Raw genomic sequence first — 27,220 nt, 5'->3', positions numbered from 1 at the left:
ACCGAAATATTAAATGTTTCATTGATTGAATTTAAATGCAATTAAAAGTTAAAATCATGGTGGGTTAAAAAAGAAAAAAAAACTATGGGAACCCCATAGCTATTCCACCGAACCTTAGGGTTCCGAGGAACACCATTTGGGAATAGCTGAAGTAGAGTAATAACTGATATTGAATTCTTTAGAAAAAATTGTGACCACCTTCCACGTTTTAAACCGAATCATAAAGATAAAAATATGTAAGAGAATCTAAGAGACCAAAAATAGATAAAGAGCAAAATATAAAATTTATTTTGCTCAAAAAATGTGGGTACAGAGGTATACAATTTCACTAGTTAAAAGTACAATAAACATACTGTTTTAAAAATCTTATAAAACCAATACGCATATAAAACTATCGCCCTGACAAAGGCTTGTCTTTTCAGTCCTTGTGATGTCCTATTAAAAAAGAAGACAATGTCAAACTGATTGTTCAAAAATCAGAAGTAAAATTAGCATAATACTACTACATAAAGCAGATACTACATAAACCAGTGGAGTACTCATTAATTTTAAGTAATTAAAAACTACGCTTAATGCTTTTTCCTCAATTCATTACGGAAACAAATTATCGCTATCTAATAAACTTATGAATCAGAATTATTTGCTATTATTTTTCAGTGAAAAAAAATATTAGGCAGATATTTAATTGACTCACTTATTAAAAATATTTCTTCAGTATTTGTATTTTAAATTATAAGCATGTAAAGAAATTTATACTAAATTATGATATAATAAAAGTAATAACAAAGTTTAATTAACTACCTTTGTGTCTGTTAAGATGAAATCTTAGTTAAAATTAGTTTCTTTTTGATAAACTGGAGGACTCAAATCTACCGAAGCTCCGTGGCTGGAGAAAATGCAATTTCAATAAATTCCTCACCGCTGCAAACAGAATTTATTACGATACATCATCGCCAAATTAAATTTATCTTGAGTCAAAATTTCAACAATTTTCAGACTAGCTAGACTAATTAAATTGAAGTTCTTTGTTGGATGCGAATACAAGTTGAAGTAATTTCCTGTCCGCTACAAGTAGAATTTATCATATTATAACCAAAGAGTTTATTGTAAATCGAAATTTCCAGCACATTCTGACAGGTTAGAGTATTTAAATCCAAACTGAATTCTATTTTATAGTCCTCAATTCTACGATAAATTAATGTTAATTCTACAAATAGAAATATTGTTAATTTTTCGTGGAATTTCTCTCGAATGAAATTTATTGACAATCGAAAAATCGATCATTTTGACCAACTGAAGATCTCAAATCTCACATGGATTTCTGCGACTATGACAATGTAACTTATTAACAAAATAAGTTACACTTTTCGAAATGGTGCAATCAAAATTTTTCAATTTTGTCACCAATCAAAATTTTGCCAGCAGACAAAACTGAAATAAACAGCTAAACTAAAGTGAAAATAAAATTATATATAAAAAAAAACATAATTATTTTAACGTAAACTAAAAAGGAGAAAATAGTTATATTTTGCTAGGCCTTAGATGTAAAATACAGACTTATGATCACTATTAACCCCTTTGTTTTCAGAAGTTATGAACTCTACTTGTTCTGTTTTAAGAATGACGATTTTCTCCCTTTTAGAGTACTTGGAAAATAGACTCTAAAATTTTATTTTATGTAAATTGTTAGTATAAATTATGTAAAGATATTTTGTTTGGTTTATTGTGTGCAAAAATTACAAATTCGAGAGTTTGAGTTAGGTTTTAATTTAATTCTTGTTTCAACATAATTTGTGCAATAAAAAATGAAATAAAAAACTTTTAAATAGGCTAATTTATTACAAAATAAAGGAACAGAAAAAGTGCTTGTAAAAGTATGGAAGGGAAAGTGATGATTTTTTCAAGTTATTTTAAAGTCGTTCAGAATAAATTTATGATTATCTTTAAAACGGACTGAAAATTGGACAAAATGCTGTTCTGTAAAAAATGTCATACGTAAATGATAAAAACGGAGATACGATCAAATCTAATGTAAATGATCATTTTACGGATAATGTTAAAATGATTGTGGGGTGATATCCCTAAGGAAAGTGATTTGATCAAATCCCTTAATAGTTTATGTGAAGAGACGCAATAAACGAATAGGATGAAAATTACAAACAATGAATAAACATAAGGATTTTTATTTACCCTTTAATTTAAAATAGCTTGATAATTTTTTTTTATTTTTTTATTTTTTTTAAACGAACATTGATGAATTGCAATGATTCACATAATTTGAAATCTTTAATTCATAAATTTTAATAACGTTATAAAAGATTAATAAAAATATTAGCGTATTGAATGCGGGTATTGACAATAATTGCTGTTTATTATTTTTAATAATCGGATTAATCAAATTGGCTCTATTGTCCGGTTTATTCTACACTCGGATTACGAATACATATTATATCTTAGTAATTTGATTTCCTATTTATGAATACACATTTTAAATTTTTTTTTTGTAACTAACAAAAAAAACATTAAAAAAAATTAGAAAAGAGGACTAAATGCAGAGATAAATAGCATAAAAACTATTTTAAATTGAAAACTTAAAGTTAAGTTACTGGAACATAGAATATTTAAGAAAAAAAAAATCTAGTTTAAAAAAATGAGTTAGTTGCAGTTTAATTTATACAACTAAAATAAACTTAAGATTTTCAATTTTTAATAAATGTTAGTAATAAAATATTGCTACTAGTAATTTAAGGCTGAAAATGTTAAGCTAATAACATTTTACACGTTAACGTTTTGGAAATATGAAAAATATATGTCCAATTAATAGCTTGAAAAAATTTATACAAATTTATGTTGGACTAAATTTTAAATTTCAGTTTCGTCACGAGGTTTTCTGAAACTAGATAAATGGTTTATTTTACAAATAACTAAAACTAAATTTGATGATAAGCATGCATACACTTTGAATAAATAAAATTTTACGAACTGAAAACTTCATTGTTTAAGAGGCTGACTACATCTAGGATTGCTTGTGGTAACCAGTTTAATAAGCAGAACAATAAGATTTAAAAATAAATGTAAAAATACACTGGTATTAACTACGACGTCAGTTTAATTTTTAATACGATTAAAAGATGGCAGCATGAGCGTAGTTGCAAGCCTAATCAATGAGGAATTCAGATTCTAACTATTAAAAAAGTATTTCTTCAGAGATATGATTTAAAAAAAAAAAAAAGCTATTCTAACTTCTGCCATAATTTTTTCAAATATTATTTGATGCTTAAGATATATCACGATAATTTATTTTCTTTACTCATAAATTTGATCCTAACAATTTAATTCATTTTAATTCAGAGATCAGACTCATAAGATACTTCATGAAATACGGTCAAAATATTGCGAAAAATGAAGATGCTGATCTTAAAAGCATTTAATTGACCAATAATTTTACTTTTCATGAAATAAAAAAGTTTTTATTTCGAAACTTTAAAATACAGATTGCGAGATATAGATGGCGCCATTAGAGCTGACTTTTTCTACTATCCTTAAATCAATCGCTATAATAAAAAGTCAAATTTAATATCAAAATTTTTAGTTTCTACTGAAGAGAAAGAATTAGAAAATAAATAGGAAAATAAAACAAGCTATGCGAAATTATAAAATGCTAATTATTTATTTGAATATTAAAATTTATTTTTGAAAATGCAATAAGACTAATAAAAATCTAGCTTTATTTAGAAATTCAAACTTTTTTTAAAATCTGTAATAAAGAAAAAGATTCCCGTTCTGATAAATTTAATTCTACTACAATATATTTGAGCCTTTTTTTTTAACACCATTAAATAAATAATTCTAAGAAACTGAATCGGTAAGAGAGTACCTGATTAAAAACTTGATTCATTTCAAAAATTCATTTTTCTTTATTCATTCTTTATTTGCTATTTACTTTTTAGTTTTAGTTTTAATCAGGTATTTATTTAATCAGGTATTAAAAGTGTATTTTGCTATTTATTTTTAATCAGGTAAGACAATGAATAGATTAGTGATATAGTTTTCAATGCATATTTTTAGACTAAGTATTGTTTGTAAGTAGTCTGTTTTTAATTTATTCTCATTACAGAAAAAAGAAAAATTAAAAAAGAAAAATGATTTTTTAAGACTATAATTATATTTATTTGCAAGACAGTAGCATTTTTCGACGACTTTTAACTTCATCCTGACAGGGGGGAAACTATGACCTACAGAGGGATAATTGCCCCTGGTGCCACCCTTGAAAATTTAGGGAAAAAATCCATCATGTGTCCTCTAAAGAAAGTAAGTCAGCTTTAAGATAAGATAAACACCCAGAAAAAGTTTTTGTAGAAATATGTAATTCAAGTTTAGATTTTCCTTTGCCATGAAGGAGAAAGAAGTGCTAAACTGATTTATTCGCAGTTTCATTATTTTCTTATAATAGCGAAAAATAGGGAAATAAATTGTTGGAAAAGAACAAAACAAAAAATTAGTTTCTTGTAGTTTATGGAATAAGAGCCGAAGTACGCTTAACTGCTGTAACATTCGCTGTTGCGCACTTGAAGTAAGCAGATCAGTGTTTTAAACGAAATCTATCCCCAAACAGAAAAGATTAAAAATTAGAGTTGCGGAACATGCATATATAGGAAAGAAAAAGGAATTTACTTTCGTAAATCAATTAAAACACTGCATTTATAGGATGCTGTTGTTGAAAATCGAAAGTCACGAGTTTGATTACCATTGAAAATATCCATTGTAATTATCAATTCTTTTGATTCATTTAACAGTGAGCTAACTGTATAGCTAGATTGCATAGTATTACTATTATTCACTAGTATTACACTAAATAAGATAAATTATTTCACCTTTGCAGTAAAAAATAAGGATATCAATTGTCCGGGTGCATAGAGTCCATAAAAAAAGTTAGCGATATTTCCTAATAAATCAGTCAAATTTCTTTTTATTAGTTTTCACTCAAAAATTAAATTAGATACTTCCGATATTATGACTAGATAGTTATTTGGAAGATGCCGCGATAACAAATTAATCTTAAAATCTTATTTTCTTAAATTTACCACAACTAACTTTAAGGACTGTATGAACCCTGGAAGTTTTAGTGGAAATAAGATTTACCTTTATTAGTGCTTAAGAAATGCTGCTTCCAACAACCCAAGATCAGTTTCTGCTTTTGTCTTGATGTATCTATTTTAAGACAGTCTTTCTAAAAACACTTCTGTGCCATCATGGCAACCAAGACAAATTGTTCAAATTGAAAGATTGATAACTTAATCTGTAAAAATAAGGGTTTAATGATCGGAAATTACTACAGAATTAACTTTTTAAATTTCATTTTATTGCTCCATATATCTCTATAAATTATTTTTAAAACTAGTATTCTAAGTATTATCTGGAATCTAGAACTCTGGATACATTTACAGAGCAATAGTAAGATTTCTGATATCTTGTACTGAGAATTCTGAAGATTACTAATAATTCAAGGGAGTTATAAATTGCTCTATTTGATTTTAGAGAACAGCATCGAAAACTTAGTATTTTATTCCTTATTTTTACACAATACTTTTAAGATAAAAACAAAATTACTAGCTGAAGCTGGTATTTGTTACAACGAAAGTCCAGAAGAATTTTAACTTTTTGGGACTGTTCTTAAATACTTATGCAAAATAAAGAGGTTTCTTTTTCCATACATGTTTTGCATATGCATCAAAAGTTTTTTTTGGAATTTCAGAGAGATGTCTCATTTGAGGAAATAAGAGTTACAGCCCTGGCATCTATATTTTAGAGTTCATGACAATGTCAAGTCACATTTTCAAATTGTTTAATAGACAGTTTAAGAGTTTTCGATAAAAGAGAAAAAAAAAAAACAAACGAGATTTTCAAGCAGACAATAAGATGCTTCAGTGTAATGTATTAATCCTTTCAGGCAGCATTTAGCAAACACATTTTTCCTACTTTTTCTGTTATTTTGTATTAATTTAAGTCAAAATAAGTGAAATATATTTAACATTTTAATAATTTATAACTAAGAAATACAGCACAAAACACTAGATGTTTTTTCAGTATTAAAGGTAAATTCTTCCGAACAAAACTCACTTCCGCACAATTTTTCAAATTTGCACTTATTTGAACCTAAGAAAGTTATTTATTGAAATTTCTGTAACTTCAAAAAAAAAAAAAAAAAAAAAAAAAAAAAAATTCTTTAATATAAATGAAAAACAAATTTCAATATTTTTTTTTAGAATCTTATATTTTAGTACAATTCTGATAATCTAATAGATTTTTTTAAATAACTATTAGACTGCCTGTTTAGTTAACAAAATACTATTTTACTTGTAATTAGAACGTCAGAAATATTACATCAAAAGGGACACTGGTGTCCCAGTGTCAAAGGGTTAATCTAGTGCCAGTGGAAGTTCTAGAAAATTATAAGTATCCGCCTGGAAGCATCAATAAGCAGTAGGATATAATATTTTTGGCAAAAATTTGACTTGTTACAATATTTATCCAAGCTATTCAATCGCAAAATTTTAGTTCCGGTAAAAGTCTGATCTAATCAATCTTGAAGGCTAACTACATAAGATACCGACTTAAATCTAAACTTCGAAGAAGCAGATTCATTTAATATTTAATAAAAATAAATGATTCATTGATATCAAATAAAGTTCACAACCACAAATAAGTCACATGAACTAGTTTAAAGGGGGCGACATTGTATTAACTTGGGGGCAAAATTAAATTTCTTAACGCGGAAGAATATTTTTAGGTCAAACGGCAGATGAGTTCCCCGGGCAACTTTCTCATTTTATTAAAGATCAAAGAATAACAACGCGAATGAGGACGGATGAGAAAGAACCGGTTATTGTCGCCATTCATTATTTTAAAACTTCTTTGATGAGAAAGCAAAGCTCATCTAAAGAGTTTCTATTTTTAATCCTGTCTGTAAAATATAAATTAAAAAACTTTTATACTAATATTTGTTAACAGTTGTTCATAAAAACATTAGCAGAAGAAAATGAAATAGCAATAGATTTTACTTACGTAAAGTTTGTCTCGTATAGTAATTGCAGTTTCTCTTCAAAAACATTTCAACTAACAGATCGTTTACATCTGAAGTCATGTACTGAAACAGAACAAGTTAATATTTGTATGCAGACAAGCTACTGGATTCAATAATTTTTAGACAACCGTATTTTATCTATTAAAAATATATTCGTATCTAATATTCGTATCTAAAATCAGTAACAGTTTGGTTAGATAAGAAGTTCCCAAACTTTGTTCACTTTGAAAAGCAGAAAGTTTACTATGCCCACTTTCAAAAATATTTCTTATTCACTTTTGAATTATTTAATATCTTTATGATTACACGTGGTGTTAAGTTCTAGAAAATTCCTACTGACCAATGCATTTGACTTTTAATACAAACAAGTTCTTGCGTAAATATAATATTCCTTCAATATATACTTTTAGACTTCATTTTTAAGGCAGTCAAAAAATTACACATTAATGGTTTTATAATTAGTAGAGGGGAAAAACACAATATAAATTTGAGGTACAAATCTAGTTTACTTAGTTTCGATAATCAGCAGCAGGAACAATATTACAATTGAAATACTAAGGAGAGTTACTACAGCAAATAGATATTTTAATGGAATTCGAAAATGCATAAAATGCAATGTAATTCCTAGAAAAACTAAGTTTTATTATACAAATCTCTTTCAATATCAATTTTAACATATGCTTCTGAAACCATGATCATATCTTGTACGGATGAGGCTATGTTGGGTACCTTTGAAAGATTTTGAAGTATTTTTCGAGAAATTTAAAGAAAAAAAAAATGATGCGTGGCTTAGAACAAATTTAGAGTTTTATCATTCATATAATGAACCTGACATTAACTTAAACGACAAATGAAATGGGCAGGCCACGTAATCAGAATGGATGAAGACCGTACCACAAAGAGTTCAATGCTAGACCAGTTGTTAGCACACGAAAAAAAGGCAGGCCGAATTTGAGATGGCCTGGAAAAAGACCTTTTGGTCTTAAAAACTAAAAACTGGAAAACGCTAGCAGGAAAAGGTTAGTCTGGAAAAAAAACTTAAGACCAAGGCCCCCCTTGGGCTGTCGAGCCATTTATGATGAAAAACAAGCTTCATTTCCAGATTCATAGAAAGGCATGAACGAAAATATCAAAGCCTATTTGATTGCCGGAGGAAATAGGAATTGAAAGCATATTATTAGAAACACTAGGTTTCAGTCAAACACGTTTGGATATTTCTTATCTACCCTTTCATTAGTGATTATACACATTTCGATGACTTTATTAGTAGCTTGCTTAAATATTAGTTTGAGACTCATGTGTGTCCTGGCATTTTCGACCAGGTTTCTAAAACTGTATATTAAAGGCATTGATCTCTGAACATATTGCATTTTGCTTATCGATACTTGAACACGAGATCTAAGAACAATGCTATCTGTGAAATCGACTGAAGCTTACTGTTCATAAGACACGGGTAGAGGGCCTTCGATTAAAAAGTTTAAGCTATTACTTCCTTGAAAGACATGTCTTAAATACTTTAAGGAAAGAAAATAATTTCCTCGTCCTGAGAGTTTCCTAAAAATGTAAGATCGAATAAGCCTCCTCTTACATTGAAATTCGAATACATAGTGCTTTATTAAAACAAAGAATTTCATTCAATTCAAACGCAAAATTTAAAATTTATTAAGACGGAAAAATTTCCAGGTTTCTAATAAGTGTTAAAATCTTGAGTAGAGCAGTGAACGTTTAAAGCTTGTAGTAGTTCAATGTGAGTATCGATTTCACTATAAAATATGTTCAATACTAGTTTACCAAATAAATCGCTACTTTAATTAACATGTTATGTATACAGTATTAAGAATGTATACGAGTTTTTGTCACAAAGCAAAATTAATAGTTTTAAAATGCACTCAAATAATCTCAGCAAGTTATTACTGTTCCCTCCGACAGATTACAACCGACATTTAAAAATTAATTTGGTAGTAAGGGTTCTCATCACGGCTTTATAAATCCTTAAAAATATTTAAAATTTCACCAACAATATCTAGTGTCGTTAACTTTGAATAAACTGTTTAAACTTATCAATCTGAAGACTGCACCCGAAATTAACAAATTAAAATCCACTGGATTATTCAAAACTAAATCCCAATGAGGCTCCAAACTTGCAAATCTTAAGAATCTGGACAATTCTCAAAACAAAAGGAATTACCACTCCAAACGTAAATATTCAGCACTCTAAATAGAGACATTATATGGGGCATATATGTATGAATGAAATAAGTAGTGTGACAGGGAAAAAAAAAGATTAATATTCTTGCGGGGTCATGGTAACCATGTTATCTTGAAAGAACCTTAAGGTCTGGTTTCTTAGGACAAGCGCCTTATCTGGGTATCAGCGGAAAGTTGACGTAAAGCTGACGCCAAAAAAATACTTTTTTGTTAGCTCAGCCTGAGCAGTCGGTCCAACGCAGACATTATCTCTCCATGCGCATGCGTTAATAACGTAAACAAATATTTATTTTGAATTTGTATTGATTTTGTTATTGTCGACCAGTGTTTTAGAGAACAAATAATGACTTTGTCCAAGAAAAAACACATTATAGCTGAGCTAAGTGAAGAGTGCTATGTTTAATGAAGAAGCTATGTTTATTGTCAAAATCTTGGCTGATTTCAATGTGCTGTTGGATGTTGTCCGCGATTGCTTCTGTGGTTAACGTTACGTTGTAATCCAACTGCAGTTGAGTTGGACGGCAATTGTAGTTCAAGATGAGCGTTCGATGACGTATACTATCAAACTCACAAATGGACCAATCAGAGGTTAGCGCTGATTTCCAGCTGACGGCGTCCTGTCCTAAGAAACCAGGCCTTTACCGACTTTATACGATTTAGTTTTGGTTTGCACAATGTCTGCATAAAATTTTGCACATATTTTCTGCACGGTACTCAAAATATCAAATTAAAATGGGCATTCTAAATAAAATGTTTGGCAACTTGAAAGTACAAATTTCTGCAGAAGTTGCTTTACAGATTCGACAAGACAGAACTATTAATTAAAAGTCAAACGGCTTAAATAATATCTAATTTTAAATGACGTTTAAGATTTGGAAGTAACCTTGTTTCCTTACTATGTTGCCACAAACGAACATTCTTAAGTTATCAAATTGAGGCTTGCACAAGACCCGGAAAACCATATATTTAGTCAAATATAAATATTACGTTTTTTACATTGAGTATGCTCACAAATCGATGGCTATAATGGTCCTAAATGACGCTATAAGCCATGATTGACCAAAAATAAGAGAAAACAAGGGTGACATTTAAGGGTGACATGGTCATGACCTTCATGACTATATAATAAACTAAGAGGTCTTTTATAAAGTTAGATGTAGCTGAATTATCATGCAATCAATAAATATAATACGCTATCTATATGCATTTATATATCTTTTATAATAATTGGATTAAGGTCTTAAATCAGTTTAATGCATAAACGATAAAGCAGACTAGGAGAACTATTATGTTGGTCGTAAGTCTGGGTTTACAAATCTGTCGCAGAGTCACTGAAAATCGAAGCTAGAGCCCAGTATTTTAGTTTAATTTAAGTTATTAATATGCTGGCTCCAAAAAGTTGGTATTAGAAATTTTTTAGATCCTTCGTAGTAAAAATAGTCAAGAGTATTAACCCTGAAATACTTTGACTTTCTGCACGTGACTAAGTATGAAAAGCGTGAAAACAGTAAGCTACTTTTTTACGTGACCCGTGAAAAAATCTGCCTTTGAATACTGACACTTTCTGAAATACATCGAGTACAGAGTAAACACTCTACTCGCATGTCACCCTATTTTGATGAAATCGAAGCAAACTTGACTCACGCGCAATTGTGAGAAAGGTATTTCCATAATAAAATACTCAATTGCTTAGAGTAATTTAAAGATTTCCTTTTAAAACTAACTAAAACAGCCCTTCGTCATTTTGATTTGAAAAGCAAATTTCACACACTGCTAACAATATCGCTAAGGTTAATTCAAATCATTTTTTTAGTGATATACATACTTTAAATGCATTAAATTAGAAACCTTATATAAAATATTATAAATACACAAAATCTTACCTCGTTTATGAGGAAGAGGAATTTTAGTATTTGTTTCTACACATTCTGGTAAAGGCTGCCAAAGACTATCTTCGCTATTCACAAATTTCCACATCGAGTCCTTTTCACAGATCTCGTCAAATATATCATCTTCCGAAGACGATCGGGATACAAATCCACTGTCTGAATCATCCCAAGATCCGCTTCCATAATATGACTTGGAATTTACGGCGTCCTTTTGAAGAAAAGTGAACTTTTCTTTTGATGTGATCAAGTTCGAAGCATAAGCAGTTACTCCAATGTCAACATTTGTTTTATAGTAATAGGGATCCCAATCACCCATTTTATTACCACAGAATTTTGGAGCAGACTTCAACATCATGTTTATCGGCTCTGTTTTCTTTTTTGAATACAGCTGTTCTGAGGAAACCAAATCAACCAAATCTTTAAATCTCGGATTTTCTGATAAGTCGGAAGGTATTTTTACTGAATCTTCAACGCCATTTCCTTTCTTTACTGAATCGCACCATATACTGCAAGGAGGGTCACAGACCTCTTTCTCTTCATCCACAACGAAAGGGGTTATGAATTTGTCTGTCGTAGGAGTTAAGCTCTTCCGAATCATTTCTTTAACTTCAGAAGACACGTCTAAATATTAAAAGAAAAAAATTACAATTTGAAAAGGTCTTAGCAACGATACAAATTTTAAAAAATCATAAATGGAATAAATAGTGTAAAATTAAAATTATTTTTACGTACAGTAAAAAAATTCGAAAAAAATTACTAGTGGGACCTTGTTTCAAACAAACTATTTTAGAAGGTTGAATATTGTGTACAACTTGTTTCTTGAAAGTAAAGTTAAAATCTTGCCAATCTTATTTTATTAATAATTAAACTAATAACGTAGAGTTGTGACGTCACTTCGCTCCAACTTTAGCAGTGACTTAGAATTTCATTTAATTTTGTGATTTGTTTATTTTTCATTGAAGCATAGGCAAGTCGAAAACTGATCTAATGAGAAACTGAAGCACGAATTACAATCTTACACCGGAACAGTATGATATTTAAGGGAAATTTCTAAGATTAGTTCGTTTTTTTACGATTGTTTCGTTGTTTATAAATTAGCTCATTCTACAATGGAGAAATAAATCTAGCAATAATTTAAGTATTTTCAGAATTCTCAAAGAATTTCAAACTCATCTAAGTTTCCTTAACGGGGGAATTTTATATGAACGCATTGTTTCTTTTAAATTTCTAAATTTCAACTAAACACAGAAGTATTTGTTTCATTAAAGTTTGAATGATTCAATTTTCCAATTCAAAGAACAAAGATACCAAATTGAATGAAGCGAAAAGTTGGAAATTCATTTAAGGGTATAAACTTATATATTCTTTAAAATTTATCAGCTTACTAACTTCGGTAGTTGAAAGTATTCGAGGTAACAGTCAAGTAAACTTAAATATGAATATTCCATATAGAGAAATTTAATAAAGATCACTTTCATTCTTTTTTCATAACAGTCGTTGAACACCCGACCTAAATTTGAACTTACGACTACCAATGTTCAACTCCGTAGCCTTGTAATTTTTAACCTAATCCAGAAGACAAGGAAACTCCTGGATAATATATTGGGAAAAATTTGCCTTCGTGAAGAACTTTGAGGAAACTTACACGCATTTAACGAAAACGACGAAGATTTGCACTGTTAGCTTGACGGCAAGGGAACTAAACCATGATCCATCTATCACTAAGAACATCTTACGTCAGCACTGTGATTGGTGCTAGCCGGGTGCGGAATTCGAACCAACCAGCTATTGCCGGGATTCGAACCTGGCTCACCTCATTGGGAGGCGAGCACTATCACTGAGCCAACACGTCTCGATCACTTTCATTGCATAGATTTGAGTCCTTAAACGCACAAGGTTGACGCATTTCTAGGAACTATCAGAAAAATATTTCAGAATACAAAGTAGTAGGAGCATTTTCCCTCCAAATAGTTCTGAGATTTGGATATTTCTTTAAAAGCTTATTGACTATCCATCCTATTAAACTTTTCTATAATAAAACGAATTTTCAGTTGAAGCAATTCTCATGCTTTATTAAAAAAAAAGTTATGTAAAATTAAAAACTCTTTCATCGCAAACCAAATGCTTTACCTCAAAGATTTACAGCAAATAGATTTATCCTTTAGCAAAAATCGCAATGAAAAATGTAATTAATATATAGCATCGTTGTTATGCCACCAAAAAAGAAATAAAAAGAATTCTCAAAGCTAGTGTTGCTACTTAACATCTGCTTATTAAATACTCACAATAACTAGCTAGAAAATTTTTACAGGAGATTTATAAAATTACTTATCAGTATTAATTTACGACAAGAGTGACATCCCAAGTCAAAATTCTTGATGGTCCCATCAAAAAACTGATAGTTTATGTTGTTTCAGTGCGATCCAACATCATTTGATTGTCACTATCATCCAACATTTTCCGATTTTTGATATGCCAACAAACTTTCATCATTCCATGATAGAAAATGCTATTTTAATACCATGATGGTTAACCATCAAGAGAAGTTTGACTCTCAAGGACCAACAATCCATGATGATCCTTGATGGTTCAAACTATTCATTTCTATGATGGTTTAATGGGAATTCTTGTTGGTTCTCTGGAATATACCATCAATTTCGGTTCAACAGAATTGTTAAAAACCAATTAAACAGAACAATTTCGGTTTTTTATGTTGGATCATAATAAATCAATCCGAATTCCTACATTGGGATGGTGGTTGTTCATGATCGTCCCAACATTTGATTTCTAAGATACTGTGATGGAAATTCGTTATGGTTCAACATGAACAAACCTTCCAAAACAAGTTTCTATTCTTTCGTTGGACTATCATAAATCAGTCTGAATTCCTACAATTAGGTGATGGTTACTTATGTTGGTTACCATCAAAAAATATAATGGTTCATGATGGAATTGATGGTTACCATCAAGATTAGGTTGGTCAATCAATGAAAAACAATCAAAAATTTTGAATTTGGATTGAACAGATAGTCAAGCAAGACTTGAAACAAAAACTGCATTAAGATTACCTTGTTCCTGGCTCATTTCTGTGACTACCAAAAGGGGGTGGTCATCGTCATCAAACAAAGTTTCCCTGTTCTGTTGAGAGAATGGAACATGCGAGATCTGAAAAATTATAAATTTAAACTACAATTTAAACATATTGAGGCATTTAATTTTCAGGATTTCACAAATATGCCTTATTATCTAAAAAAAGTATAAGCACTGGCCAGACTGTTCATAACCAAAATAATTTGAGAGACTAGTTTCTTTGCAAAAAATAATCAAATTGAAAGATTTTAAAATTTTTACGAACGTTTCGATTTTTTTTTCAAATTATATAAACCTTGCATGCCTAAAAATAAATATTTTTTTTAGTTTAGAAAAGTAGTTTTCCCAGATTACTTTGTGTTGGAAGGTTTATGGGTAACTACCAGAGACTTCATACAATAGGCAGTTAAATTTTGTTAATAAAATTGGTTTGGTAAATTTTACAATTTAAGTTACCTTGCGTTGAGCTTAAAAATTATCACAACGTTTTCTCAAGGGGAAATAAGAAATAAGACACCGTTGAAAGAAGGAATTTAATGCATTTTGTAATCAATTGCGTCTAAAAACTATTTCCAACATAAGTAAAGAATTTAAGTTATTTTGTAATACACTTGCGTACTTTTCAGCTCATTTTGGAAGAAAAAAAATACAGCACTCATTGTAATCAATGCATCACTGATATTGCATTGTAACCAATGCGATGTCAAGCTAGATCATACTTTTTGAATTATTGCCGACATAAAAGCAAAATTAGGAAATTTTTGCTAATCTAAATGAATCTTATTTTTGGTCATTATCCCGGCATATAATCATGTATACCAAAATTTATATTCTCTTAACATAAATTTTTATTTTAATATCACTACTAAGAGAGTCAAATTTATCTAAATTTTATTTCATTAAAATATCACTTAATCTGTTATAGTTTTCTTAATTTTAAAAACAGAAATGAATTTAAAGGTATTTGACGTTATCAAGGGTAACTTAAGCTGCCTCCAGGGTGATTTAAATCACTTTGGTAGGTTGAATTTAGGACACTGGCTTTAGCAACACTGTTTCGAGTGTGATAGTTAATTTAGTTCTGTCACAAGTTAGAAGTTTCGGATCACGTGCATTAAAGAAAAGCTTACGAGTCTTTATATTTAAAATTATTTCATTAAACTAACTTTAATTACCAGGCTTAATTTTCCGTTCTAATTTCTGCAAACAACCTCAATCCATTTATGGTTAGTTTAGTTTGCTTAATTTATTATATTTCCATTTTTCTCAAAATTTTAATTGGGTACTTTTATAAGTAATGAATTTGATTTCACAAATAGATATAAGAAAAATCACCTACATTCTGTAATCTAATTAACGTAATTTATTAAAATTCTAATAATTTAACATGCTAAGTAAAGCTATAAAGGGTATGTGTAACCTTTAATAACGATACATTAAAATTTTATAAATTTTTTTAAACCTAAATAAGGCAAACTTACTTTTGAAGGGCTATCATCCCAAAATGAATTGTAAAAATCAACTTCATCCACTTCCTGGTCCTCGATTCCACTATCCGTATCTTCTTCACACTTTATGAGTATGCTGCAAATTCCCGATACAATAGTTTCAAATTGGTTTGTAAGAGTATCTACATCAGCTACGTTGCTTGTATCCACTATTATATCTTCAAACGGCTGTTCATCCACAAATCCATGCCAATTATTGGTCAAAATGAACTCATTGCCGTTAGTACTTTCAGGATAGTGATTAAGATGTATCTCTTTTTCTGAGCACGAATACACGTAGAAAGACACACCAAAGAAGTCCGATGGGATTGAATATCCAAACATAGGCGGGCATTTGCATACTTTTGAAACGCAAGATTGATTCCACAACTTGTAATCTGATGCATCGACTGACCATACCTTATCTTTCAAGGCATCAGGACGATTTGTTAGAGATAATAGCGGTCGTTGCGCTTGCTCATGTCTATACAAACCCCAAAAAGCAACCAACAAAAATGGTAGGTTTGGTGTTTCAAAAGATTCAGGTTTCGTGCGTTTCATGCTAAGCTTTGATCTAATCTTGCAAAGATCTGATATCGGTCTTACAGAAGGGACCTTTGTAAGTTTCTTGTTAATGTAATTCTGGATTTTTACTTTGTCAGAATGAGCCAGTTCTTTGAAGCCTATGGAAATAAAATGTCCCACGAGTTTCGCTAATTCTTCATTTGTTACTGTTGTTTCACCATTAGCTTTCTTTTTCTCCCATAGTTCTGTAATAGACTTTGCAGCCATTTCTCTTATGACTTCCGTTTTTCGATTTGGTATGAAAGAAGAGGCATATGGGTTTAATCTGCTCTCGAACATCGTGAATCAAATACTTCAAGACTTGAAAAAAGATAAATAGTATTATTCCAAGTCATAATTTATATTAGATACGAAATACAATAAATGTTACGAGATAAACTTTAGTTATACCAGGACGTAGCTTCCCCAATATGATCTAACTCAATTCCAATAACAAACGGAATTTTTTGGGTTTGCGACAAAAAATGGAACTAATACTTGATGGTTAATTACTAATTGCTGTGAATTTATTGACTTTAGCAAACCGGAATTCTAAAGCAAACTTTGCACTCCAATATCAAAACATTGGGACGAGTACATGTATTTTTGCATTTTTTCATTAATGCAAAGAAAAAATTCACATGAAAAAGTTGAGTAAGAAAACAAAGTCCAAAAGGGTAAGATATAGAATAAATTTATAAATTTTAAAAGGACAGTACAGGGATTTACTTAAATTGCAGAACTATTTAAATTAATTTAAAAAGCATTAAATTCTGAAAAATTAAAATTTGAAGGAAAAAAAAACCTTTTTTGGATGGTGCAATTTTATTTACAATGCGTATTCTAAATTTGCATCGTTACTAACAAACATGGCAAGGAATTTCCTTAAAATCCCACAAATTGCACTGCTATCTTTCTGAAAAAAATGAACCAGTTTCCTATTTATTCTTCAAATACATGAAACACTAAGCTCATATGAATTTAACGTATTATATATCAATTTTTAAAATAAAATATGCTCGCCGTTCTGCATTAAAAAATGAAATTTGACTAAGATCTAAATTATTGACTATTGAATTCTCGTTAATGGTTGAAATCTGTACAATTAGAGAGTTAAATTTTAGGAAGTTGTCACATATAAAACTGCAACTATTGATTTACAACATATGTTATTGATTCGTTATTATTATTTTTAAATAAAGTAGATAATTTCGTACATTAAACAGTGCAAAAAATACAAATAACATTGCAAATAAAATTTAATAAGTGAAATTTTAGTTTTGAACATCTCAAAGTAGTATTTTTGTACGAGAAAGGATGAAAATTTATTCATATTGATTGTAAATTTTACACTATCATTAAACAAATTGATTAGTTATTGCCCAATGCATGGAAATGTTAGGTTTTAAGAAATTTCATTAATAATCGATATTTTAAGATGAAAATATTTAGGCAAAAAATTTTTTTTATACAGGCATACAGTGGGACGAAAATTACTTTCGGTCAAAAATTGGATTTTCAAGATTGATATTTTCAAGAGTTACTTTAAACATCTATTTGTTGCAGTAAAATGTCCGAGGAATATGATAGTGAACTTTATTTAGGTGTTAAGTACTAAGTGCAATAAAATTATGATAAAGTTAATCTAAAAATATATTGGAAAATAGAGTTATGTTTATCAGAATAAAATAACCGTCCACAATAGATATTTATATGAAAATTAAATCTAAAAATTTTATTAATAACCCTTCAATACTTAAATAAAGAAAAATTTAATACATTTTATGAATCGTGTAATTATTGGCATATTTCTATATTATAAACTCAAATTTTATCTTTTGTAAGGAGTATACTTACTAAAGGTATATCTTAGGTATTATATTTTGTAGACAAAAAGGTAGAATGAATGAAATTTTACAGATCTTTGACCCATGTACTTAAGAGTAAAACAAATTAGCAGCAAATATATGCTGATTCGGTTTAAGTATCAATTTTCATAATCATACCGATTTATTTTTTAATACTTTATTTTTCATAAAAATGACTACAATATGAATAATAGTTTTAAAGTCTTATTTCTCTATTAAAAGGTTATTAATTTAAAATTAATTTTTAATTTTCATGTAAATATTCAACGTTAATGTTTATTTAATTCATATAAACACATCTCAATTTCCAATATTATTTTAGGTAAGCTTTATCTGAGTTTTATTGCATTCAAATTTAACAGCAAAGTGAAATTCATTATCATAGTCTTTGGACACGTTACAAAAAAGAAAACGCTTGAAAATAATTAATTTTTGCTTTTGACGGCTGAAATCTATTTACATTTCACAGTAAGGCATAATTTGCTCAGAAAACTAGAAGAGTAGTTTAGCTTATTTTATAAACCAAATCAATCCTGTTGGAGTTACTAATATTCAAACTATTTATAAAATGGTTGAAAAGAGCATTATATAAGTGCAAATTAACTCACCAAATGATAGAAATAAATCAACATCCAAAAGATCAAGGGTTGTATGGAATAATTGAAATATTTTGATTATAAGACTTTTAGACTTTCAAACAAATCAGTTCACTTCACTGCATGTATGCTACTTTTCCAATTTATATTCAGGGTTCTTCCGCTAAGCGTTTTAAGCAGGTAGTGGGTTTGATTCCCAGTCTAATCCTAGGAATATCCTCTTTTTGTCAGGTTCTATAATTTATATTTTTAGTCTTTTCTTTTGACAAGGGCCTATAAATCCTTACTATTACTGAGAACACAAGTCTGTAGATTTATGTATATGGGAATAAATAAATAAATTATCTACATTCTTGGTTATGATAGGTTATTGCTCCACGAAACATTTTGTGGTAATCGGACTTTTATTGCTTTTGAAGTATGGCTGCTCCACCAAATGTTCAGAGGGGTCGTTATTGTGGTTTCGTAAACCAGTAAGATTCTTTCATTTCATACATAGAATTTATTTCCGTAAATTGCTTGTCTGTCTTTCAATTTGACGTTGACTTGTAATCCTCATTTTGTTTATTTATTGTTACAACACAAATTTGTAGGCTTGTGTGCTTAATTAAGACTTATAAACCTTTATTAAATAGAAGGACAGATAGCACAATGCAGTGAAGGACAGCATGAATACACGGGTAGCAGAGGGATTCGAACCTGCTACCTCTACGCTTTCCATAGCTGTTTGGCGGGCACTACCCTCTCGACCAGGGAGGTTTCCGCCTTCTTTTGTATTGAGTACAGAAGTACTCAATTCAATGTATGAGAAGTAAAGCTTGTCCTACTTCAATGAAGCGATTATATGGTATTGGGCTGTCCCGTGCAGGCCTCGTCCTTTTGGGGAAAATCAACACGAACTTTCCGGAGTACCATACGTGCTAGTAAACATTGAGATTCTCCAGTGATATAAATTTCCGAACATGACAGAGAAACTAGCAAATCATAATTCCAACTCATAAACGGACACTCAGGGTAAGAAGTGAACCCCCTTCCGTCAAACATTTTGAATCTCGTTTTAACCCTGGATTCTCTAATCTGCAATTTGACATATATTGAACTCACAGACTTGTATATTTATGTTAATATATGCATATAAATAACTCACTTTCTAAACATATCTTCTCAGCAAAATTGTTCGAATTTTATTGTTGTTGTTGTTGTTAATTTACGTCGCACTAGAGCTGCACAATGGGCTTTTGGCGACGGTCTGGGAAACATCCCGGAGGATGATCCGAAGACATGCCATCACAATTTTGATCCTCTGCAGAGGGGATGGCACCCCCGGTTCGGTAGCCCGACGACTTGCATGCGAAGACGAGCACTTTACGGTAGAACAGACGCACACCCTCGGTCCCTACGCAGACTGATCCAAGTGGTCACCCACCAGCACACTGACCGTAGCCAGTGATGCTTGACTTCGGTGATCTGCTGGGAACCGTGTCTTAACGATCAGTTTACTGCGGGACTCAAATTTTATTGAAGAAGCTTTTTATGGCAATGGTTGTTGTAGGAATGTAAGCTAAAACCTAAAGGATTAAAGGAAGTTCATGTACGCATTCAAGTCTGAAAATTTATGTACGAATAAATGAAGAATATTGAAAGAAATAATTTAAGTATTAAACTGGGAAGAGGAAGGTTGCAGGTTTGTGTTCATAATTCAAAATTTTATAGCTAGAATTACACAAATTCATTGCAAATGGTATAGAAGGTAGCATTTTAAATCCAATAGTTACTCTAGGTTTGTTTAAATTTCTCCGCACACAGTCATTTGAACTTTCTGTCTGTTGTTCGTAAAAAAAAAGTTTTTCAAGTGTCCCAGTTATAACAACCTCACTGAAGTTTACAAATTATTTACATTAATTTATAAGTATAATACATTGCACAGAAATACGTACAACGCAATAGATGATAGGTTCAACTTCTGAATTTAGAGAAGAAAGTCTGTGCTTACAAGCGAATAACGTTCAAGTAGCGGTCTCTTAATTCAGGAGCTAGTAATGTATGGTGAACACAAAGCACTCGAGCTATTATATATTTATTTCCGCGCATAAATATGCAGGATTGAGTTCTCTGAACAAATAAGGCTTATAAAACCTTGTCAATTTGAGGAAAGGATAGTACAAGTTAGAGGCAGGTATTACAAAGATACATAGCAATGCATAAATATTGCAGCGCTACGGTGGGATTATAACTCGCTATCTCAACGCTACAGAGCGTTTGGTGGCAAGAAGAGACTGTGTGGCTAGGGAGGCTCCTTTTTAATACAGGCATCTTACCATTAATAAACTTTCTGATCTTCAAATAATAATCGTCCCGCAGTGGACTGATCGTTAAGACATGGTTCCCAGCAGATCACCGAAGTCAAGCATCACTGGCTGCGGTCAGTGTGCGGGTGGGTGACCACTTGGATTAGTCTGCGTATGGATCGAGGGTGTGCGGTATTGGCACTCGTTAAACTGTTGCTCGACTTCGCGTGCAGGTCGTGGGGCTACCGAAGCGGGGGTGCCATCCCCTCTGTAGAGGACCAAAATTGCGACGTCATGTCTTCGGATCATCCTCAGGGATGTTTCCCAGACCGTCGCCAATAGCCCATTGTGCAGCTCTAGTGCGACGTAAATGAACTACAACAACAATCAAATAATAATCCCAATAGCCTCTTGTGCAGCTCAATTTCGACGTAAATAAAAAACTACAACTCAAATAATAACCAAGTTTTTTAGCATTATTGCATGCACTGGTTCGCGCGCAGGTCGTCGGGCTACCGAAGCGGGGGAGTCATCCCCTCCGCAGAGGATCAAAATTGTGATGGAATGTCTTCGGATCATCCTCAGGGATGTTTCCCAGACCGTCGCCAATAGCCCATTGTGCAGCCCTAGTGCGACGTAAATGAACAACAACAACAACAACATGCACTGGTTCAATTTTATTTGGACACAATGAGAAGACTATTAAGAACGTTTTTATATATGGACTTACTATATAATAATATATAATAATAATGTATTATTATTATATATTATTATTATATATCACTATTGTATATAGTAGGTAGATACTTTATTTACGTCGCACTATAACTGTGCAATAAGCTATTGGCGACGGACTGAAAAGCATCTATGATGATGCTCCGAAGACATGCCATAACGATTTTGATCCTCTGCAGAGTGATGGCTCCTTCGCTTTGGTAGCCCGACGAACGCGTTCGAAGTCGAGCTCTTTACGGTAGAACAGTTTAACTAGCACCTGTACCGCGCATCCTTGGTTCCAACGCTGGCTGATCAAAGGGGTCACGCACCCGCTTACTGACCGCAGCCAGAGATGCTTGGCCTTGGTGTTCTACTGAGAATCGTGTCTTTACGATCGGTCCACTGCGGGAGGAAATGCTACTTTTAGTATTAATTTTCCTATTCACATAGATATACATATCATAAACCTTTGTCAAACTGAAGATCAGAACAGAAATTAGAGAAGGAATACACAAAGATGCAGTCAGGACTACGATGGGATTCGAACCCGCTATTTTCACACTCCTGAGCACTTTCCTTGACTACAAAGGTTCCTACTGTTAAAATTAACTTGAGGCTAAAAATGACATTTCTCACTACCAAAACTTTGAATTAAAGTAGTATTTCACTTACGTCGAGCTAGATCTTCTCAATTGGTGACTGTCTGGAAAATATACCTGAGGAGGATCCGAAGATATGCCATCTCATCTTTTTGATCTTCTGCTTCCCCGTTTTGGTAGCCCGACGACCTGCGCGTAATGTTCCTTTCTAGGTTGATCAAAGAGGCCTGTGCACAGTGGGCCAGCATCCAAGGTTTCGTGGCTAAAATTAGTATTTTGATAAAATTTGTTTCAAAATTTGGGGATTTTTATTTAGGGGTTTTTATATGCAGGTAAATTGAATTCATAGTTGAAATTTTGAAATACCCTAAAAATACCCCAAAAAACAAAATGGCAGCTGAAATACGGCGAGTAAAAATAAAAAAAATAATATAGTACGTTTAAATAATTAAATATAGCAATGGAAATATAATAATTTTCGTAATTTTATATTAAAAATGAAAAGCAAATTATATTTCCGAAGTAATATTACAAAATAACGCGAATTAATTACAAAATAACGCGAAAACATGAAAAAAAAAACATAATTTTCGTTTTTTCGGTATATTTAGTTCTCTTTTGCAATGCGGGCTAAACGAGGCAGGTTTTTTCGAAAGAAGAAACATCAAAGAAGACAACAAAAAAAAGTTTAGCTAATTACCTCGTGGAACTTTTTGGAACTAAGTTTCGAAAGTAATTCAAACATTGTAAAATGTAAAATGATAAGATATAAACTATAAGTTTGTCAAGAGTATTAACTAATCCAACAAATTGAAAAATTGTACTATAATTTCAGACTAGTTACTCTGATAAAAATGTAACAGTAAGGTGAAATTCCTATATAAATTTCTGAAATAAAAATTTAAAAGTTACATTAAGAAAATTTTTTTTAACAAATTTTTCATTACATTGTACTCTCGTCGGTCCAAAAAGTAAATTATAATGTTTGGAATGATTACGAATACTTAATTTGAGCTATGTTAAAACAGCCTACACACATTTTAGTTGAAAATTCAATTCTTGACTTTAGGCCAAAGATCATGGTCTTCTGGCCTACAGTGCAGTGTGCTTAACTTCAGTGATCTACTGGGAGCAATGTCTTACGATCACTTCACAGTGGGGCATCATTAACGTGGTGACAAAATAACATGTCATTTCTCAGTGCCAACAGTTTTAGCTATTGGAGGAAAATGACCAAGAATTGGACTTAAAAATAAATTAAAGCATTTTTTTTTTCAAATTTGAGTAAAATAAATGGAAGTGTGTTTTGTTTAACAAACTATCTGAAAGCTTAAAAGGAAGGAATCAGCTGTTATATAAAAATTATATAAATATTTTTGGGCTAACCTTGGCAAAGAAACGCGATTTTTATATCGAAACATTGGTTAAAATTAATAGGGGAGGAATAAAACATGTCATTCAATTTTCTTCAATGAAACTATGAGCTTTTTGAGAAAACTAAAGAAGAATCGAATATTCAAATAGGTTAGAACTTTTTTTCCCTACCAAATGCTAGTGAATAAGAATGTATTCTATTTAGTAGTCAAATTTGAAAACTTAAAAGTCAGGAATCAGCTATTAAGGAAAAAATATGGTCTAGATCAATGATGTAGAGTGAAATAAAAGCTGTCTTTTTTGGAAATCTAAATAAAACACTAGATGTTTAAAATAAAGTAACAAAATATGGTAAATAAAAGACGAAAAGTGATAAATTAAGGATGAAGACAAGATGTAGTTCCATATTTTTAAAATTTGCATACAATTTCATTTGTTTTCTTAATTCATGGAAATATGCATTTTTTAGAAAATAAAAAATACACTAGATGATGAATAAATAAGGATATTTAACATTCGTTCAATTAATCGTAAAATAATTTAGAAGGAAGTTAATAGTTATCTGAATGTTGTTGATAAGTTTGCAGTAGTGGGGTAAAATTAAGCAAATACAAATAAATCTTTAAAAAAATGCTTGTTTTCCATTTACCTCATAAAAGCTAGTTTAATATAGATAAAAAAAATAATCTTTCATTATTCTGAAAAATAACATAAAAAAATATTGATGGAAATAAGCAAAAACTGTCAAATAAGCATTTTCTGTTCGTAAATATATATTTTATATAGATGGCAGTCTTTTCAATGCTATAAAATTTCTTTAAAGTATTAATTTAATTTTTTGAAATCAAAAGGAATGTTAAAAAATAGAGTCACTGAAAAAAAAATTTTTTTTCGAATTGCATCGACCTGAAATGTTTAATTTTTTATCAATCCGTTTAAAATATTCGTGGGTCTTAATTGCATGCACTAAAATTCCATAATATTAGTAAGTTACGAAAATAAATCCTATTTCCTTGCCAGTTGTACTTTTTTAGCCCTTGATTATATGAATCTATGGTCTTATTTGAACAGAACCATGGTTCATTTCCTAACTTTATTAAGATTATATAAAATTTGTTGCTCATGCTTTACCGTACTTTAAAATGAAACCAAGCTAGACAGGGTGTTCCATAAAGAATGCCTTTAATATGTATTTTTAGAACTCTTATGAACTCTCTAAAATGTAATAAAAAATATACTCATTGGGAGTATATATTCATCAAATTAATATTTAAGCCTTATACCTTTAAATAAGTATTTTTAGAATTCTTAACAAAAATTAAGAAAATTCAGTCTCATATTAAACTAACAGAGAAACGAAGACACTATCGATTTTTGATCAATTACAGTAGAAAAAGGCGGTTGCAAAAAACAGCAAAATATGTTTAATTGAAGGTTAAAACTAGAAGGTGTTTCTAACAATCGTCTTTCAACTCATCTCTGTTTTCGATTTTAATCAAATCAGTGTTGTTGTTTATTACTTCTTTTTTCCTGTATTGTGATTAGTTAGATTTCAAGAGTGTTTCTGCTTTTATATTGGTAAAATATTAATTTTCGATCCCCAATGTGAGTATTTTTTTATTCTCATTTTTGATGACAATTTACGTTAGACAATTCTTTAAAAGTATGACCTTTCTTTTCACTTTTACGATTTTATTTTTTATTTTATAACAGTCGTTGAACAACTGTTTGGGTTTGACTACTAATGTTCAATTCCGTGGACTCGTAATTTTGAATCCAATGCACAGAAGACAAGGGAACTCCTGGATGAAATATTGGGAAAAAATTTCCCTTCTTGGAGGATTGTTGCCGTTGTTTTTTTAATGCTACTTGCCACCCGGGCAAGCCTGCTTGGTGAAACCGACCGAATTTAAGGCAGAGTGTGCGTTTCTTGCTTTTCAGTGGCTCCATCTATGGTCAAGAATTTGACTTCTGCCACACCATACGTCGCACCCGTTTATAGGGCGGACCCATTCATACATCCATTCATTCATCCACAGATCGTAATTTTGACCTGAATCAGAGAACGATCGATCTCCAATCCAGTACCCCCAGAGGTATTGATTTGTTATGGTAACATGGAGGACTTTTGTGACTCAACAGATTTAACGTGCATCAGTCACTTTACAACACGGGGGAGACTTCGGCCGGCGGTGTTCGAATCCACGAACTCTCGGACATAAGCACAGCGCCCTACCGACCAGACTATTCCGGCCTTCGTGGAGGACTTTTTGATTGAACTTACCCGCATTTGAGTTACATGGAAAGGAAAACCACGAAAACCTCCCATGCTTAGTCTGACGGCAAGGGGACTCTAATCCAGGCTCCGTCTACCACTGAGGATATTTTTTGTCAACACTGTGGTCGGTGCAAGCTGGATGTGGAATTCGTATCGACCAGCCATTGCTGGGATTCGAACCCGGAGTTACCTCATTGGAAGACGAGCGCTTTATCTCCTGAGCCGTCACGGCTCTCACTTTTATTATTATCATTATTGGTGCTCATGGTTTTGGAACTTAAAACCATGATAAAAGAAACTAAGCTATACTCAATCTATATAAGCGCTTTGGTGCTGCTGTAAACCGAACCAATGATCGATTTTGGATTTTTTTTAAATTTATTTATTTATTTTATTTATTTATTTGTAATTTTTTTTCCTTAACAACTTTACAATGTGGTAAATCCAAGCTGAGTTTATCCTTAGTTTATAATTTTGATCTAGGAAATAGAAAATATGAATTTTAAATCTGTATGATTTTAGTTCGGACAGCGGTTAGAAAACTTTCAATAAAGAAAGCGTTATTCGGAACTGTAGTATGAAAATAGAATGAACAGCAGAACGTAATAAGAGAAATCTTGCCACCATTTTGAAAAATGTTTTTTTTGGAATAAAACAATTTCTGAGGAATAAAATGTGTGTTAAAGTTCAAGGTAGGAAAGAATAAAATCTTTTTTTATCATATTTTCAAATTATATCATAAAAAATTTATGTTTTAATTTTTTTTATCTAAAATTACAGCAGATTTGCAATAAGACACATCTTTTTTATACTAAGGAATCTTCTTCAATTTTTTACATCATATGTCTTATTTTGTAAAATGGCAAAAGTTCCTTAAAAAGATCACCGTGTTAAGAAGAGTCAAAGTCGGAAAAAAAGCAGTAATATTTCTTTGTCCTACTTTTAAACATCAAGTGATATATACATCCGATGATTTCTTTCCTTGGATTTCAAGAAACAGAATGTGAAAATATTACAAAAAAAAAGTATTTCATGACTGTTTTCTTTAATAATTGCTTTCATTAATCTTTCTTCAAAATACTTTTCTTTTATTCGCGCGTGTTAAAGTTCAAGTTAGGAAAGATTCACCAGTTTTCCTTTTTGGCTTATGTTCAAATGCTTTTACGATTCTTTCT

The 27,220-nt window shown here is 30.9% G+C and overlaps 1 protein-coding gene across 2 annotated transcripts; it reads right to left on the bottom strand.

The window, feature by feature from the left end:
- Positions 1-265: 265 nt before the first annotated feature.
- On the bottom strand, positions 266-19,364 carry LOC107437525 (uncharacterized). 2 transcript variants are annotated; one of them, XM_016049561.4, is made up of 7 exons: positions 18,799-19,364; positions 15,753-16,643; positions 14,250-14,346; positions 11,176-11,802; positions 7,066-7,147; positions 5,143-5,299; positions 266-435 (listed from the first exon to the last, which is right to left on the bottom strand). In XM_016049561.4, the coding sequence occupies exons 2-5, from the start codon at positions 16,620-16,622 to the stop codon at positions 7,113-7,115; spliced, it is 1,629 nt and encodes a 542-aa protein (XP_015905047.2). In that variant the 5' UTR covers positions 16,623-16,643; positions 18,799-19,364; the 3' UTR covers positions 266-435; positions 5,143-5,299; positions 7,066-7,112. The 2 variants fall into 2 exon arrangements, with proteins under 2 accessions (XP_015905047.2, XP_071043432.2); XM_071187331.2 differs by lacking the exon at positions 18,799-19,364 and adding an exon at positions 18,651-18,781.
- Positions 19,365-27,220: the final 7,856 nt, after the last annotated feature.

This window comes from Parasteatoda tepidariorum, chromosome 11, assembly GCF_982258835.1.
Source record: "Parasteatoda tepidariorum strain Cologne lab strain chromosome 11, Ptep-v5.0, whole genome shotgun sequence".
Lineage (NCBI taxonomy): Eukaryota > Metazoa > Arthropoda > Arachnida > Araneae > Theridiidae > Parasteatoda > Parasteatoda tepidariorum.
The sequence above is the reverse complement of the archived record's forward strand: the minus strand, read 5'-3'. Positions and strand labels throughout refer to the sequence as shown.

What these genes read in the sequence shown, in the direction of transcription:
- LOC107437525 (XM_016049561.4), bottom strand. Translation starts at nt 16,622, where the DNA reads ATGTTCGAGAGCAGATTAAACCCATATGCCTCTTCTTTCATACCAAAT. An exon ending in GGGATGATAGCCCTTCAAAA is followed by an intron (nt 14,347 to 15,752) that starts GTAAGTTTGCCT and finishes ATAATTTTTCAG; the next exon opens with ATCTCGCATGTTCCATTCTC. An exon ending in TCCTCTTCCTCATAAACGAG is followed by an intron (nt 7,148 to 11,175) that starts GTAAGATTTTGT and finishes GTTCTGTTTCAG; the next exon opens with TACATGACTTCAGATGTAAA.